Source organism: Silene latifolia, chromosome 10, assembly GCF_048544455.1.
Source record: "Silene latifolia isolate original U9 population chromosome 10, ASM4854445v1, whole genome shotgun sequence".
In the NCBI taxonomy this organism is placed as follows: domain Eukaryota; kingdom Viridiplantae; phylum Streptophyta; class Magnoliopsida; order Caryophyllales; family Caryophyllaceae; genus Silene; species Silene latifolia.
Genome location: NC_133535.1, coordinates 149695988 through 149715572, shown reverse-complemented (window position 1 = coordinate 149715572; position 19585 = coordinate 149695988). Strand labels below are relative to the sequence as shown.

The 19585-nt window shown below is 35.0% G+C and overlaps 1 protein-coding gene across 1 annotated transcript; it reads left to right on the top strand.

Moving 5' to 3' along the window:
• Nucleotides 1-408: 408 nt before the first annotated feature.
• On the top strand, nt 409-17872 carry LOC141608497 (uncharacterized). The gene is made up of 5 exons (XM_074427842.1): nt 409-1697; nt 5376-6267; nt 6355-6847; nt 17121-17731; nt 17803-17872. The coding sequence occupies exons 3-5, from the start codon at nt 6758-6760 to the stop codon at nt 17870-17872; spliced, it is 771 nt and encodes a 256-aa protein (XP_074283943.1). The 5' UTR covers nt 409-1697; nt 5376-6267; nt 6355-6757.
• Nucleotides 17873-19585: the final 1713 nt, after the last annotated feature.

Sequence of the window (19585 nt, the reverse complement as noted above, 5' to 3'; positions counted from 1 at the left end):
ACTCAATATATGTGGGTTGAGAATTAGCAAACTTAAATAGATTTACAATCATTATGAAGTATACCGACCAAATCCGTCTAATAGTCTAGGTAGTTATTGACCAAAAATAAAGACAACAAAGACAGTCGAAAATTCTAAATACATAGTATTAAGGTAACTTTTTCCAAAAATCTCTAAAAATAATAGTAACTTCAATGGAATACTAGTTTGAACTATTTTTGGGTTCGACATAAGACCGTCTCACAAAAAAAAATGTTGGTGCAAACCAGAAACTGGAAATAGCTTGAGCTACAAGAAAGATACGCTCAGGGCATGAAACCACAGAAGCCCAAAACCTTAGAAGAGAAATGAAAGTGTCCTCCCTCCAATTTTATTAATTCAAAAAAGAAATCAAGTTAACCCCCCCGCCACCCCACACACACACACAGAGTGACTGTATTATATTTGTCACTGTTTTACTTAATTTCATCTCTTTCATTTCTACAAAGTTAACTACACACAGTCAGTTACCATTCCCTTTGTGTAGATGAGGAGGGTATTTGTATCATTTCTCAATTAGGGTTTCTGATTATTCCCTTTTTTCATAATTATGGACACCCCTCTTTCTAAATCATCCTCTTTTTCAATTACCAATAATTCCAACAAATTAATCAATACCCCTTCTTCTCATTCTCCGACTTTCCAAGTAATTAATCATCCTTTTTTGACTTTCTACTTCCCATTTTCGTTTTAATTTGTTTAATCTTTCCGGGTTTTGATTCATGGGTTTTATTACATATGTAGGGATGTAGAATTTTTTATTATTTCTATTCATATTGCCAACTGCCCGTTTCATCGATTTTTGGAATTTGTATCTATTGATTGAGATAGGGATGATTATTTGATCGATTTTGAGGTGGATTGATTGGATTTATTACATTTTGTTGCAATTAGATGTGTCACATTTTAATTTTGCTACACTATATGAATTGCCCATTTTATTGGGTTGATCAACATTGGTTATAGTGTGTTAGGGTAAGTTGATATAGTAGTTTTCAGGAGCTGGATTGATGTTGGGTGTTTCATTGTGCATGCAAGTAATGTCTGATGAATTGAATTGATGTTGGGTTTTTAATTGTAATTTACAATAACAACAATAACATCAGAGCCTTAATCCCAAAATGATTTGGGGTCGGCTGACATGAGTCATCCTTTAGAACCGGTTTTAATCGTAATTTATAAAAACAAAATTACTTTGGGTATGCCTGGATGATTGTTGAAATTTGAACTGTGGATTTTCCCATTTATCGAGTTTCTAGACACTATTGTTTGGTTCTGTATTATGATGGGCGAAAGCAAGATGCTCTCTTCTTTTTATTGCTATGCAAAGTAGCAGTCGTTCACTGCAACTTTTCGTTATAATTTACATTATTGGTCATCTAAAAGCAACATATCCGTGTTATCAGCACATTGATAAGATCACGTACGTCTAACCCACGTTACATTGACATTTGTGGGAATCGTTTAGGCATTGAGTAATGTTGTTATCAGATAAGATTGTAGGCAGTTCATCATTCTCGTCAGTGCAACCTAAATGTGTAGTTGAGGTGGTTTTTTTCGTCAGAGACTGTATTGGTGAACAGACTTAAAGCTGCATGAGTTTTTATCCTTATTCAATTATTGATGCGGTCATGGGGAGTTGTGTGATTGGGCCATTAGTTTACACTACAAAAAGAATTAAAACAGCGATCGATTTTGGCGATCAAATCGGATCGCAAAATCAATTTGGCGATCAAATCGTCGCCAAGCGTCGATCGCGGACCTTAGTCGCCTTTTTTAGCTTTGGCGACTAAAGTCGGTCGCCAAATTTAGCGATCGACAAATCGATCGCCAAATACCAAAAATGGCGATCGAAAGGGTAGTCGCCAATTTGGATCGATGTCAATAGTCGCCAAAATGGCGATCGAAATGCGATCGCCAAATGCTAATTCAGTCGCCATTTTTGGGTGACGTAGCCAATTTGCCTGAGGCAATTTGGCGACGGATGTGGGATTTGGCGACTACAAATCAGTCGCCATTTTGGCGACTACCTTGACATCAGTCGCCAATTTGGCGCCGACTTGCGATCGCAAATCGGGAATCGAATCGCCAAAGCTCTTTTGTAAGTTTTGGTGGATTTTTTCGTTTTCATTGCTAGCCAAATATTTACAACCTGCATACAAACCGATGTTCCACAACACCATACATCCCAAATTTCAACACACACAACACCATACATTTCAACCCAACACCTCCCAATTTCTCAAACTTCATTACATATATTGAAAATGAAAGTTTTACAAGCTAAGCTATTCTAAATGTTCAAGTCTAAAGTGTTCAAGTTTTACAAGCTTACATGCTAAAATCATCTTACTTGGAAGCCAACACCGGCTCCACTCCCCCCATGTGGACCATGCGGATCATTTGGATCGTAGTTGGATCTAGGTCCGGGGTTACAACCTTGCCACCAATTCTCAAACATTTCCATTCTTTCCTTCATTTGGAGGAATTCTTCATCACGTTTGGCAAGTTCTTCATCACGTTTGGCATCACGTTCATCACGCTCTCTTATTTGACTTTGAAGTTGACTAATAATTCCAGGTTGATACGTGTTCGGGAATTGTTGAAGTCGATCTCCCACGCGTTTTCTCATAGAAAGCCGGTGTTGAACTTAGGTACCATACACGTTCCCTTTCTTGAAGCCATCCACCAACTTATACCATATGTCATTATCGGAGTTTCGGATTGGCGGCTTTTTCTTGTTCAAATGCTTCCTACAATATTAAACAAATGGTTGTAAGTTAATATGGTAACCACCTTATATACGACATTTTAAAAGAGAGTAAATTAACAAAAATTAAGTGTTACGGAAACTTACATATAATTGCTTGTCTTTTGGCTTAGTCCAAATTCTAACCCCTTTGTGGTCAACCCTGGAATGCGTGTCCAGAAAGATTCCTCAAGGAACGAGGCAATGCCATCAACAGCAACAAATGGCATATTGAACTCACATTTCAAGGTAATTAGCCTAGAAGCGGCTTGTAACAATGTCATTCTGCTTCCTTCATACAAGGGTTTTTCTGAGGCTTTTAACATGTCAAGAAAGGCTTTTGCTTGTGGGTGTGGCGGTTGTTCTTCAGAAATAGTTGTATGGTCATCACTATTAAAAATAGTGGAATCCATAGCATCAACAACCATCTCTCTATATGGGTTCTTATCATTTTGTATTTGTTGGGTGTGAGTTTGTTCATGAATTGGAGAATATGCTTCTCCATGTGAAATCCAATTGTAATAATTTGGCTTAAACCCGTTTATAATGAGATGTTCTTCTACTACAATGTCAAGCTGGTATTTGAGTTTTTGCATTTGGCACAAGGGCACCTAAGTTTTTGTCTACCAAGTCATATTCATCTTGTTGTTTAGCAAATTCAATAAACTCGCTAACACCCTTTATAAATCTAGCGGTAGGACGTCTTTTCTTATTGGAATGGTCTAATCTTCCTTCATACATCCATGAACGTTCCAATCTCTTCATTTTAATCTAAAGAAGACCCCAAAGAAATTTAAACATTTTTAAAAAATAACAATAATATTAAATACAAAATTTAAACATTATACTCCACATTATACAATAAACATATGAAAACAATATATAAATATTGTCAATAAATAATCCATCTTCGAATGGGGTCCTTATCACTCCAACCTAAACCCGTCAATGTACGTTTCAAGTCACTAGCAAACACACTTGTAATTTATTAATGAGGAAAAAATGGCAAACAATTCCCTTGATTCTCCAAATACACATATACATGTATTCGGAGAACATTAAAGGGATCGCCACCAAACTCATTCCTCATTAATAAATCACAAGTACGTGTTTACTACCTAAATGACTTGAACGTACAAAGACTGATCCCAAAATGGGGACTATTCAAGAATTACTCCTAATGAGTAATTCTTGAACGAGTACTAAGTCAACATCAAATCAAACAACAACACAATCAAGTACTAAATTAATTAAGTCAATCAATAGCCCAATTCAACCACATAGTAAAGGCTTCTATCCTAAAGTCCGTAACATAATTTGAACTAAAATTAGTAAATTTAAAAAGTAACTGGTAAGAGGAGGTTACCTAATCAAGTAAAAGCAAAAATGAAAAGAAAACAAGAAGCAACAGCTACGCAGACGGTGGTGCCTAGCGGTAGCAGTGACAACCCGAAAAGAGAAAAGAAAAACAAAAATAACAAGGTTATTCTACCTCAATTCATCAATAACATGAATTATCAAACTAAATTTATCAAAATCAAGTCCTAAAGAAGGTTCTACTTAGCTAATAGATAATTTCTCTTAATCCAAAAGACGGTTCCACTTAGCTAATTCCATTAATGCAAAGGACGGTTTCACTTAGCTTAACATTAATAATAATAAGGCGGTTTAATTAGTAATAATAATAATAATAATAATAACAATAATAATAATAATACTAATACTAATACTAATAATAATACTAATAATAATAACAATAATTCCCTTCCCCCACCGCCACCACCCACGGCCACCCTTCCCCCACCACCACCACCCACTACCGACCAAACCCCACCCATAACCCTAAACCTAAACACAAACCCCTTAATCATTCCCTTTTAATTCAAACACAAATTAAACTAAATCTAACTACAAATTAATCTAACATACTAACTACAAATAAATCTAACAAACTAACCACAAATTAATCAAACTAACTACAAATTAATCTAACAAATTAAACAAATTAAACTGAAATTAAACAAAAAAAAACTAACCTAATTAAAGAGAGTGATGGAGGCAATGAGAACGGTGGTCACGGTGGTGGAAGTGGTGGAAGTGGTGGTGTGGTTGTGTGGTTGTTGTCGTCGCACGCTTTCCTCTTTTTTTTTTTTTTTTTTGTTTCGAAAGAGTAAAGCAGGAGAGAGGAGTTCCGTTTTTCTATAAACAAATTTGGCGACTGAAAAGCCATTTGGCGACTGCATTTCAGTCGCCAAATTTGGCGACTACACATACATCAGTCGCCAAATTTTAAAACTCGGTCGCCAAATTGATTCCTTTTTTAAAAAATGACAGCCTGGTTTCTACTAAGAAAATTGGCGACTGAAATTCATTTTGGCGACTGAATTTCAGTCGCCAAATTGGCGACTACACATAAATCAGTCGCCAAATTAAAAATCTCGGTCGCCAAGTTTGATTCCCTTTTTAAAAAAGACAGTCGCCAAATTGGCGACTGATTTCAGTCGCCAATTTGAAAATCAGTCGCCAATTTGGCGACTGAATATATCAGTCGCCAAATTTCGGTCGCCTGTTTTAGTTTTTCTTGTAGTGTTAAAGCCTAGTATGCTGTAATTATGCATTTTGGTCAATCACTTTAAGTTTATTGGAAGTAGGCCTGCCTTGTGTTTGATCTGTATTGCGTTGACTTCTTGTAGAGTTTCTACACTAGTTGGCACGTTCTTCTTGCGGAAAAGAAAGGGATACTTTGTTTTTCTTAAGCTATATGTATTTGCTGATGACTTTGATTTGAAGACCCGCGCTTCTTGTCAATTTTAAAATATGGCCGGACGACATTTATGAAACTGTACTTACTAAGCATTTGATTGTTGCCTAACTTCAAAGCTAACTAGTGACCAACTAGTTATTCAGCTTCTCGTGCTTTTTACCTGAGCTATCATTGTTAACTTCCTTGAAACTTGAAAGTACAGGAGAGGATGGAAAAGTGAGATGACACATGATGAACCAAAAGTTGAGAAAACTCAAGATCAAGGATGCCTGGATGGTGCTTGTGAATTGGATGAGATCATTATGTTCGTTATAAGCCATGAGGATATGCTAGATTGCGATGCTTTCTTGCTGAATCCTAACTGTCATCTTCATGATCACATGTTTTCCAATATGTCTTGTTGTGAACGATCGCAATTATAAGATCTTAATCATGTTATCTTTGATTTTCTGTCTTGAGAAGAAGATCCGAAAATTGGCGGAACATGTTAGTCGATTCCATTTACTCATTCATTAAGAAATTATCTGTTATGAGCAGATCACTTAGCATGCTGTATTTTTTTCCAGGACTCTCCTGTCTTCAATTACATAAGCAACCTTTCTCCAATACAGCATGTCAAGGCTGAACCTGGTGCTCAAGGATTCCCTGGGCTTGCTTCGCCTCCTCTTCTATTTACATCCCCACGAATAAATTCATTACAAAGTTTATTGAATAGGTATCCTGATGTGTTGCATTCTGATATATTACTTTCTGTGTAGTGAAATCTAGCTTCCGATGTAATGTGAACTGTTTATATGTTCAGGAAGCTACAATCTTCCGGATCATTGGAGTCTCCTCATGAGAAGAATAAATGTCATAAAAATGATGAGGATCCTGGAAATTTAGCCAAAGAAACTCCTGAATGTAACAAACTATTCGATTCTGAAGTGCAAAGAGCTTGTAGTGTGAACAATTTAGGACAAGTAGCACACTGCAGTCCTGGTTGTATTGATGATTTTTTGTCCGATCCGGATGCCAACTCTTCATGTAAACCGCAATCTGATGACACTTCTCTACCTTCAAGGGATGTCTCTTTAGAGAAAAGAGACAATAGTAGGGGCGAAAATGCTGATTTTTATCGTTCAGCTCCGATACATGTTAAAAAAGGTGCACACGCAAAGTCAAGAATAAGCATTAAGGTGGTAAAAAATGAAGCACGACATTTGATGCCATCTTCTGAATGTTTGGGTAGCTTACCGAGATTGTTGACTGAACCTGCATTTGAAGCATGTCAGAACGGAGAATCTTTAAATGAGGTAGTGAAAATTAATAATAACAATGCTACTCTTTATTGAGGTAGTGATATACACTCGCTTAATGCTTGATTTTACTTTTTAACCTTTTTTTTCAATACATAAAACAAATGTCTGGTGAAGGGATCTAAAACCCCTTGTAACCTTAGCTGTGTCATTTAGCTGTCTCATGCATAATTTGGGATGTCTGGTATGTTATCTATTGGAGACCTAATTTTTCCTTTTTTATTCGCATTTTGAGGCGTGCGTTCACCCATGGACGGTTCGAAAGGATGATTCATGTCAGCCGACCCCAAATCATTTTGGGATTAAGGCTCTGATGTTGTTGTTGTTGTTGTTGTTGTTGTGTAGTGAACAGTTAAATGAAGTAAACAAGCTGTGAAATAGACACTCAAAGAGAGCGAGAACTACTAAACTGTTGGCCTATGTCTTTCTATAAGCGATGGTGATGTACTACTAGCTTAATGGCCTTTGTCAATAGACTTGGTTAGACGTTTCTAACAAAGGTGCATGTCCAAATGTACGACTCTGCTATTCGAAGAAAAGCCTCGTGGTTTTGCTTAAAATGAAGTGTTCGAGTGTCACAATGTAAACGTGTCGAGAGTGGAGCATCCATACCGAGTTACCAAATTCGCTTAAGCGCAAGTGAATCAGGAATCAGTTCAACTCTATTTGTATCATCTTTGTTGCTTAAGTGTAAAGCCAAAAAAATCCCATTGGTAGCGTTGATGGTATCCATTTAGCAGGAATCCCTTTTTTAAGGGGAAAAAAAAGAATCCTCCCTTTATATTTGTAAGAATGACTATTAGGGTCAGCTATGCAGCTAACCTTCAAAATGAATTTTACTGTATCAGTGGATCTAATTGTGAAAGACCCATTACCAGATAATTCATGGAAAGAGCCAAAAAAAGGTTTTGTATCACATAATCTACTAAGTGGGAGTAACATAGCTACTGGCTACTTGAACTATTAAATACAATGAATATGAGAAATATTACACATTAGTGCTTTGACAAGACCCTTGAATAATGCCTGGTATTTGATGGAAATGTAGATCTATATACATGTTAACATATTCTTATATGTCTAAATAATTTGTCATAAAATTAAAACGGATCTTATGCATGCAAACAATATAATAAAATAGAGGAGAAATCATGTCCTTACATAGTAAATTTCGGCTATTAGGGCACAAGAGAGATCACCTTTCTCTTCTTGTTCTTGAGCTTATTCCAATGGAAGAACAAAGATCTAAGAGTAAGATCTCTCCCTATGTAATATACCCAAGGCTCCTCTTAATTTAATTAATATTACAAAACTAGTATAATATTAATTATAGTAGAAAATTGAACCAAAAATATTTATAAACACTTAAGTATTTTCGGTTTTGATGAGAGATAAAGAGAGGATTTTATTTCTCTGGAAAACTTGTATTTTGGATGAATGAGTAGAATGAATATTACTAAACTCTTTTAGTGTAATAATAGGTAAAATTATATGAAAAACCAATGATGGTTTTTCACATAAAAACCGGGTGGAAGGGGGACTTTTAGGGGAGCCAATGCATGAACAATTTTGTCTTCACAAGAAAATTAGAGTTGCATGGCTAGGATGTAGGTAATCATTGTGTTCTTATAATAAATTAACCAAGCACAATATTAGCTACCACTACCCCTTCATTTCGGCATTCATGGATTAACAAGTGATCCATTTTATTTTTGTCAATTGTAAATATGTCACATGTCACATGTGACATATATATTTGTTATGTATTTTTAACATATTAAAAATCAACGTATTAAAAAATACGTCACATACAAAAATTGACTTAGTAATTTCATAATTACTTATGCCAAAAATTTTACCAATTTATAAATCACAACTGATTGTATTTATAACAATTCATTCAATTTAATTGTTACATTAAACAATCTATTTCATCCGAGTAATTATACAATTTAATTACTCAGACCGTATCTCATTTAATCACATTTCAATATGATACGTAAATTTTACTTCCAAAATCGTCCGTCAATTTTCAAGTAATTTAATTAACTCGTAACATTATACGATTAATTAAATAATCAATTAAGAGTGTTGCCCTTTAGGTATGACCTAGGGGTCAACTGATCACCACCGTCACACACAAGTAATGTCAAACTCTAGTCACCCAATCATTACCGATATATGTTGACCAGTTGATTGTGAAGAACAATATTACTTCCCAATTGTATTCATTTTAATGAGACTTAAACATGTGATCATCATGATCAATGATCGTGATCGCATTATTGTCGGAGGACACATATTCCAACAATCTCCCACTTGTCCTCGACAAGTGTGCGTCACCAATTCTCTTGTCCTATTACTATCTCCCACTCAATGCAAGGTGTCTTTCAGGTCGTACTTGCAAGTGATCATATCGAGAGTGGTTTCCTCGATCTGGAGAATAACTGATTGACCGGATTTATCCACTCTGGATACCTTCCGAGCGTGGCCACGCATTTCCAGTTCATTACTCCTCGAGTGGCCCTGAGATATTGTTATAACCCTGACAAGGGGTGGACAATTCCTATCGCACTCATTCCCTTCGACTAGCCACAGCCATCATAACCCAAAATATGCCCATTTGACCCCATTTACGAAGGTCGTAGTAACACAAATCAAAGTTAATCTGAAACTGTGCCATCTTAGGCGAATAGTCTTTAGTCAAAAGAATCGACTCATTTGAATACTATAGTAGCTCTCGCCACGACCAGGCTATATAAATTTGCCAGAACTCTATAAGCGGTCATTAGGCCCGACAAAATGTTCCTAACAGATACCGCCTATGTGATCGACTAGTCATCTCACATGACTCTATGGCACTTGAACTTGCCATCACTCGCATCACACTCTAGTCACTTCGAGACGTCACCTCATATAAGTAACTATGGGCAAAAACAATGTTAATCCATGTTCACTTTAACGGGGTTCAATTGTCTCTACAACCCGTTTGGATATAACAATGTACAAAGTGAGTTAATAATAACTCAAACGACAAATGTCGACATCACACTCGCGTAGTCAATATCATATTACAACCTTGTGATGTTTATCATAAGTGTAAACACTTATTGATTGCAATAGAAGTTTAACATCCCATGTGTCCATGTGTTCAAACTTCTTGCACTTGCAATTTCCTTCACATTCATGTTCTCATAGCATGAATCTTACCAAGTACACATTAAGGTTCTTGACCTTGGTTTTGGTTCTTTAACTTGAAAGAACTTTCTTATCGATCATCTCATAACGAACGAATTTGCGATGAATAATACAACTTGCACTGATCAAGTATTTCATCCACACACAATGCACTAGGTATATGTTTTGTAGGATCTTGTAACAATTGACAAGATTATTTAGCATAGCACTTCTCATAAGTCCTAGCTTTTACTAGGAAAGATTGTTATTGAATAACCTCTTATTCAACCAAGCATCTTTCCAAAAACTTCTCATTTCTCTTTCTAGGCTTGAAAGAATTGGGATTCTCATAAATCCTCATATTGTTCTCGGATTTTCTATAATATGTGCAACTTCTTGAAACATAATAGAACATTCCGTCAAACACTGAAATCGCTTCATCGGATTCTACTCGAGAATTCATGACGTTTTTATTATGGCTCACCAAGTCAATCATCATGCTCTTATGCATATGATTCATAATTGGACATGTACATGATTATTCTAATGGCGGAAACATTAGTTACTAATGATCATGAGATCAACCGTTCTCAGGTTCAATGAACTACCATGACTGCTAATGGTAATCCCATTTTTCATTCATATGAATAACCTATGTAAATGTTGATACGATGTGTATCTCTTTAATACTAATCCAACATCTCATGATGTAATTGGATTCATCATTGTCCATTTTCATCCAGAATTGAAAACTCAAAAGCTTCTTTATGAAAGAAGGTATTAGCTCGTCATTCTTTAATGAGTGATGAGTTTTATACATTCAAGGATGATAGCTCCCACTAAATCCCATGTCTTCACATGAGAATTTCCTGACTCCCACTCAATTCTACATATTTCAAAATTGACTTCTCAATCGAAATTTGTCAAGAATATAAATATAAATCGCTTTGTCAAGTTACTTGGATAAAACCATATATGTTCCCATCATATCCTTTCAAAATGCCTATTCTGAAGTGGTCTCATCTCAACCTTACGGACAGAGTTTTTAAATCTCTAACACACTCATGTCATAATGATGTGTAGCAATGTCATTATTCAAATACAAATAATATTTAGAATACGTCCTTCACAATTACCCTTTTGGAAGGAGATTTAACCATTTCATAGGGAGGTTAAGCAATGACATTTGTATGGTTAAAACGTTGGCTATAGGAGATATCGGAATATCAATCTTTGCAACTTGATTTTGATCATAACTAGTATGTTACTTTGATTCATTTAGGCTCTTAAGTAAAACTCATGATTGAAACTATTAGGTCAAAATTTATCATATAGAACTTAGTCAAAAACTTGTTAAGACTTTGCATTAGTCATTTTCATCCAAAACTTCTTTTGGTCTCCTCGTGTAGTTATCTTGAGAATATACTCTTACGATTACTACACTTGGTCTCTTTAGTCATATAGAACTAACTTGAGACCATAGATCTCATCTATTCGGCATACTAAGTAAATAGATATGCCTTCATTCAAATCATTCTTTCTTGCGTAGATCTTCATTTACTCAAGTACACTAGTACACAATTATATCTTGCCTTGTGTGTTGTGTCCTCATTTTTCTCCCACTCTATCTTTAGAATGAATACACTAAGCATTCAAAGATAGCATATGAGACACAAATTAATGATGTTGAATTATAAGGAGAACTACCTCATAGGTTGACTAATTGTTATCGATTTCATATGTGTACTTGGTGGTTGACATACCTTTAAGAGAGTTCATAGACTCAAAATCGCTTTATAAATGATCATACACAAGCCTTAAGCATGTGGACATATAATGAAACCCGTCATTATAATTGTCTATGGGATCACTTTTAAGTGAATAATCTTATGTTTCAAAACGCAAGCATTTAAAGATGAAATTTTAGAACATAAAGGATAAATGATAAAACGGGTGACTTGGGTTGCAAACCAAGTCACCATCATCCAAAATACAAACCATTATCCAAAATACCTTTCCATGTCGAACACGGAAACTTAAAGTTCTAAAATTCAAAACATAACTTAAAATAAGACAATGAAAAACAAAGCTCCATAAAAGCTATCCTTAGCTTCTTCATGGTTTCTTATGCTTGCTTTTCTTTTCCTTTGTCTTTGCTTGGTGGAGGCCCTATTTACAATAAAAAGGGAGATACTTTATCACAACTTTGCATCATAATACCATAGTTGAATTTAGAAACATAAAAGAAGGTTAGTCATTTACCTACTGGAGTGATCTTTCCAGCTTTGATATCACCAAGGTATTTGGAACAATTTCTCTTCCAATGTCCCATGCCATTACAATAATGGCATTTGTCAAGAGGACCCTTCTTGACTTTGGAGGTGCTAGCTTCACAAGACTTAGCTTTGGTGAATGTGGGAGCTTGTTTCTTGCCCTTTCTCCCATTCTTCTTGAACTTCCCCTTACTCTTTGTGCTTATGTTAAGCACATCCTTGGGAGGGTTCACATTTAACCCCATGTCCCTCTCGGCTTGCACAAGTAACTTGTGCAACTCCTCAAGAGACACATCCTTGTCTTGCATATTGAAATTCACCCGGAATTGCACATACGCCTTAACCTTAGACAAGGAGTGTAGAATCCTATCTACGATGAGTTCTTTGGGGATTTCAACTTTTTGAATCTTCAAGGTCTCGACAAGCTCCATGAGTTTGAGCACATGAGGGCTAACCTTTTGGCCCTCTTTGAAGTCGAGATCAAAGAATGCCGCGGCCGCCTCATATTGGACGATCCGCGGAGTTTGTGAAAACATGGTCACAAGCTTGGAGTAAATCTCATTAGCATTGCCCATTTTGAAGGCTCTCCTTTGGAGTTCCGCCTCCATCGCAAATATTAAGACATTTTTCATTGCGGCGGACTCCTTTTGGTAAGCCTCATAGGCTTCCCTAGTGGCCGCGGTGGACCTAGTGGAGGGCTCGGGTGGAGAGGCCTCGGTAAGGTAACGAAGCTTGTCGTCACCCTCGGCGGCTAATTTGAGTTGGGCATCCCACTCGGAGAAATTTGACCCATTCTTTTCAAGTTTACATCGATCCATAAAGGATCGGAGCCAAGATGAAGTAGCGAGTGGTGTAGCATTAGGAGTTGGTGTTGCCATTTGTTATGAAAAAGAAGTGTTCTACAAAACAAAATATAAGGAGTAAAACAATTGTCGTTTAAATAATACTCGTAAAAATGTATGATTTAAACAAGTTTTATGCATTTTTCTAGTGACCTCTACCCAACTAGAATAAATGATTCCAAGACCCAAATTCATATTAACTTAGGGCACGGTGTGCCGAATTACCCTTTATTAACATAACTCGGTGGATTAACTTTTTAATCGATTCTACTTTTAGAATTCTTGGTCGATGATGTTTACATTAATATTCATCTCTAGCCCGAAACACATCCGGAAATCGTCGTGAATACTTTCGTTGAGTACAACCCAAATTTCGAATAAATGTGTCCATAATCCAAACCCATATCAATTTAGGGCACGGTGTGCCGAAATACCCTTCATTAACATGAACTCGGTGGATAAACATTCATCACCCACTTCCCCTACGTAATAAGGTTTGTACCCCGGTGTGGCCGAGTGCACTCCCTCGCGAAATAGGTTTTCATGGTTTCTACTATTTGGTAAGGCTATGTCTCAATTGATTGTTTTAGCGAGAGGTCATGTCAATTTATTATCTATCACGTTTTAAGTGAACTAAAGCGGTGAACTACGATAATTCGAATTGACACGGTCGATAAACTCGATAAAATAAGGATGCATGTTTAGTTATGGCGATTTAGCGATGCATGTGACATAAAATAAAATGCAAGCATAAAGATAAAAATCCTAGTATGGCCTTTCCTAAAATAGAAAAACTATTAATCTATTACATATTCGGAAACCAACTCCATTGGTCCCTTGATCTTCGGTTGTGGCACGCATCTCGAGGTAACACCGTCTTTATGTATCGCCATTCTTGAAGAAATCCGTCTTTTGGAACTCCGGAATGAATAAAATTACATAATAAATTACATAATTTCCTATTATACATTTGTAACTAAAATAAAATAAATCTATTAAATTACAAAACGGTGATACGAGATCACAATAAAAATTACAACCGAATCGATATTCCCATACATTTCGGGAAATACCAATTAAAATCTAAGGCCATACTAAGTAAAATTACATAATTTTAAAATTACATAAATTAAAAATATGACAATCATAAAGAAAATGCAGCATTATAATATGTATGAACATGCTCAATTTTTATGCTAAATCGCCTTTAATTAGCCAATATCGTATATTACTCGGTTTTTACGGATTTGCGTGATTTCAACATTTTATAATCACAAAAATACATAAACTCATATTTATGCATAAGTTAATTACCCTAACCTCTTAGGACTCAAAATATAGTCTTCACTAATAATTTGACCATAATTAACTTTTATTTACAAAATTGTTCATAAATGGACCAAAATTACAAAAATAAGCTATTAAACTTCAAATAAAACCAAAAATTTCAAATAAATTCAAAATTTGAAATTTAAATTCATGAACATTCTGGAAAAATCCATGACACTCATAATGTTCAAAATCTTAGGTTAAAAATTTCGAAAATTTTCCGGAAAAACAATGTTGCGGTTTATCGATATTTAATAAAATAATCATAAAAACATGGAAAAATTATTTTCATTAACTTTTCAATTTTAGATCTGAAAAATATAATAAAATGCAACATTAGACGTTTTTCCTAAGTCATAGATTATATTTTATTAATTTTCATTAATAATGTCACTATTTATGCCATTTTTCTTCAAAAATTCATAAATCATGCTAAAAGACTTCTTTATAGCCAATTATTTTACACACATCTTGTAAAATTGCATGTGACAACATATAAATTTTCTATGACCAGATTCGAAATTTAATTCTTATTAACCTATTTTTCTCTTAAATCCGAATTTAATAATGAAAAAATTCATTTTTCGAGCATAACAAGTGCAAAAATTATGAAAAAAATACAGGTTGTCTCAAAATAATATATGTGATAACATATCCAAAGATCAACTTAAAATTCGAAGTATAGCTAATTTTCGACCAAAAATGACATTTTTACTCATAAAATCACATTTAAATGCCATTTTAGTAAATTATGAACAATAAAAATCCGAAAAATTAACCAAAATACCCTAAAACACTTTAGGACCAGAAATATTAACATGCATGTAATTATTTCGTGATATATCATAATAACACAAATTTTACAAGTTTTATTTTGTTATTCATATAACTCGGAAAAACTTTTAACCAATTTGCATGCAAACAACCGTGGCTCATGATACCGATTGATGGAAATGTAGATCTATATACATGTTAACATATTCTTATATGTCTAAATAATTTGTCATAAAATTAAAACGGATCTTATGCATGCAAACAATATAATAAAATAGAGGAGAAATCATGTCCTTACATAGTAAATTTCGGCTATTAGGGCACAAGAGAGATCACCTTTCTCTTCTTGTTCTTGAGCTTATTCCAATGGAAGAACAAAGATCTAAGAGTAAGATCTCTCCCTATGTAATATACCCAAGGCTCCTCTTAATTTAATTAATATTACAAAACTAGTATAATATTAATTATAGTAGAAAATTGAACCAAAAATATTTATAAACACTTAAGTATTTTCGGTTTTGATGAGAGATAAAGAGAGGATTTTATTTCTCTAGAAAACTTGTATTTTGGATGAATGAGTAGAATGAATATTACTAAACTCTTTTAGTGTAATAATAGGTAAAATTATATGAAAAACCAATGATGGTTTTTCACATAAAAAACCGGGTGGAAGGGGGGACTTTTAGGGGAGCCAATGCATGAACAATTTTGTCTTCACAAGAAAATTAGAGTTGCATGGCTAGGATGTAGGTAATCATTGTGTTCTTATAATAAATTAACCAAGCACAATATTAGCTACCACTACCCCTTCATTTCGGCATTCATGGATTAACAAGTGATCCATTTTATTTTTGTCAATTGTAAATATGTCACATGTCACATGTGACATATATATTTGTTATGTATTTTTAACATATTAAAAATCAACGTATTAAAAAAATACGTCACATACAAAAATTGACTTAGTAATTTCATAATTACTTATGCCAAAAATTTTACCAATTTATAAATCACAACTGATTGTATTTATAACAATTCATTCAATTTAATTGTTACATTAAACAATCTATTTCATCCGAGTAATTATACAATTTAATTACTCAGACCGTATCTCATTTAATCACATTTCAATATGATACGTAAATTTTACTTCCAAAATCGTCCGTCAATTTTCAAGTAATTTAATTAACTCGTAACATTATACGATTAATTAAATAATCAATTAAGAGTGTTGCCCTTTAGGTATGACCTAGGGGGTCAACTGATCACCACCGTCACACTTGACAAATAATGTCAAACTCTAGTCACCAATCATTACCGATATATGTTGACCAGTTGACAGTAACAATATTACTTCCCAATTGTATTCATTTTAATGAGACTTAAACATGTGATCATCATGATCAACAGTCGTGATCGCATTATTGTCGGAGGACACATATTCCAACAGTATTTATAGCTGAAGGTTACGTGAACTGATTGTTTCAACAAATTGTTTTTATTGTTAATATTCCTTGACTTTCTAATCCATTAATATAACTTGTTTTTATTGTTAATATTCCTTGACTGAATGATACATTTAGATTTAAGCAGCCCAAACCATCTAATCCCTCACTTAAAAGTGTTAATATATGCCTATTTTTTCCTCATTGTGCTAGTATGTGTCTCCCTGCACATGTTTTTTTTTTTTGTTAATTGTCTTTTTTTTTTTTTGCTTTTTTGTTGGGGCAAGGTGGTTTCTGAAATCTTAGTTGGTAAAAGAATGGCTATATGTTATTGCTCTGCACCTGTCACGCATTTTCAGTCTTTGTATTATACAAGACTTTCTCTTCAGCCCTTCTATATATAATTTAATTGTTATTAATCTTTTTGTAGGCAAGTCAATGTGAACGGGGCACACTTAGACGATGCCTTTTTGAAGAGAATCAGAAGAATTATGCTGATAGTTCTGACTTCAGGAATTTCAGTGATAGTTTAACGAGGATAGAGGAATTAACTAACTTGCCATCCACTGGAACACCAGGCAATATGGAAATGACGAAGCGTCCTAATACTGCAACTGGCTCCTGTGCTCTTCTTCCTACCGGAATCAATCATGTTCCTATCTCCAAGCCTCTAGGCATAGGATTGCACTTGAATAGTGTGGTCTATTCCAGGTCATTGGATAGTTCAAGTGGTAGCCAACTATCTTCTCTGGCGGGATTGGATATAAAAAACTCAGTTGTTACAGGCAATCAATTAGATAGAGAGACTAATGCTACCGTTGTCGGGAAAGTTTCAACTATTTCAGAACAAAAGCACCATAATAAAGCTAGCTCTATAGCTACTTCTGGGGAAGCTAAACATTCGAATATTGAACATTTTTATAGCCCTGTTTTGTCGAAGCAAGATGCTCGTACTACTATTACGTGTCCAAAGAGAAAAATCAATCCATCAACAGCTGAAAGTGATGAACTGCATTGTAAAATGAGCCCAAAGAAGAAAAGGCAAGTATTGAATCTTTGTCTTAACACACAGTCATCGTATATTTGTTTGCTGACATTTTTTTTCCCCGCAGGAAGAAGTCTAGCGATGATGACACCTCAAAGCACTGTAATTGCAAGAAGACCAAATGTTTAAAACTGTAGGTCTCCGTATATTACATTTATGCTAGATAATCTTCTACAGTTGTATTCATATGTGCATTTTTTGTTTGTTAATGGGATTGTTGCGATTCTTGTGATTGTTTTTTGTGGGTTTGTCTTGTCTTTGAATCTTGCGCTTGCCAAGGGTGTTGTAACCACCGGAGAATGAAGACAAGGTTCTAGAGACAAGACAACTAATTGAAACTCGGAACCCCCTTGCATTTGCTCCTAAAGTCGTATGACCGAGTCCGATTCTCTGCGGTCAACAAGGTATTGTATCTTTCATGTATTGTATTATTGTCATGTTCAAGAATATTTAGTGAATAAAAAATCAGGATCATGGTAATCTGCAGGAAGTTCAAACCCTGTCAACACCGTCATCGTGAGACATAAAATAGGATGTAAATCGCAAAAAATCAATGTGTCTTAAGAAATATCATGAGTGCTATCAGGTTTTGCTTCTTTAAATTGCTTTGATCTATATCATCTGTCTTCTGAGCTTTCTTGATGTTTATAAATATTGTTAGTTTTTACTCTTCAAAATTACCATTTTGGTACCCATCATGTTTCATATCAGGCTAATGTTGGATGTTCGATGCATCGCCAGTTGTGAAGGATGTAAAAATGTGTTCGGGATAAGAAAAGGTATGTAAGCACTAAATCTTACGTACTCTCGTTCCCTTTTGATCATGGATGGTGACTTGGCTTCGTGTCTCTTATTTTTGGATGGGAAACTGCCAACATTTATAATCTTGTTAAGCCAACCTGTAGGCTATTCTTGTGTCATTCAGTCATTAACTATATGACTATTGACTAGACTTGATGGAATGGGTAACACGGTCCAAGGAGGAATCTCTAAACGTCGCCTTTCATTCGCATTTACGCCCGGATATGTAATTGTTTTGAGTATAGCATCATGATATCTGGAGATGGAATCTTTAGATGTTTAGTTTTCAGCTTCAGAGACTGGTCTGGGAAACAAACTACGGCATGATGTTGAACAATAGCATGGTGGTTAGGGAAAAAAATAAAAAACTATTCATTGAGTCAACGATGACCTGATGATTACTCGAGTAGGGTAAAAAACAACATTCCGCACAGGGCAGTCGTTACACCATCCTACAAGCCTTGGAGGGCATGTTTGCCTCTCCCTCCTTTCAAGGGGTGATAATGAGACGAGACAGTTCGCGAGCAACTCGAGATCGGCTCGATCTAAGCTCGGCTCGTGTGACCTTGACTTGAGGCTTGAGCTTGTGCTCGGCTTGGGTCCTTTGCGAGTCGAGTCGGGCAAGGCCAAGCCCGGCTCGAAAAGCTTGTGAACAGCTCAATATTGTTTTAAATTTTAATACTATAATTTACCGTTTTACTTTAATTTTATACGAGTTTACTTTACATTTAATTCATGAAAAAGAAAAATAATCTAACAAAAAAATTTGAGCATCGGGTCTAGTGGCATAGCCAGGTTTGGTATAGTGGGGTCGTAAGCAATAAGATAAATATCACTTAATAACTAAATCAATCAATATCTATCTATATTATTAAAGGAAGCTTTTTTCGAGCGATTATAGAGTCTCCAACCTATGCGAAAGACTTTCCAGCTATAATATTAAAAATAAATAAATTAAGAGTTAGTATCCATCTACTACTCCCTCTAATAATAATAATAAAATAGAGTTTAACTACTCTTCAAATAACTCTGTAGAATATTAGTCGTTC

Bases quoted from the DNA above. Each gene is read 5' to 3' on its own strand.
- LOC141608497 (XM_074427842.1), top strand. From the start codon at position 6,758: ATGCCATCTTCTGAATGTTTGGGTAGCTTACCGAGATTGTTGACTGAA. The intron at 6,848-17,120 runs GTAGTGAAAATT...ATCTTTTTGTAG, and splicing joins ACGGAGAATCTTTAAATGAG to GCAAGTCAATGTGAACGGGG. The intron at 17,732-17,802 runs GCAAGTATTGAA...TTTTCCCCGCAG, and splicing joins ATGAGCCCAAAGAAGAAAAG to GAAGAAGTCTAGCGATGATG.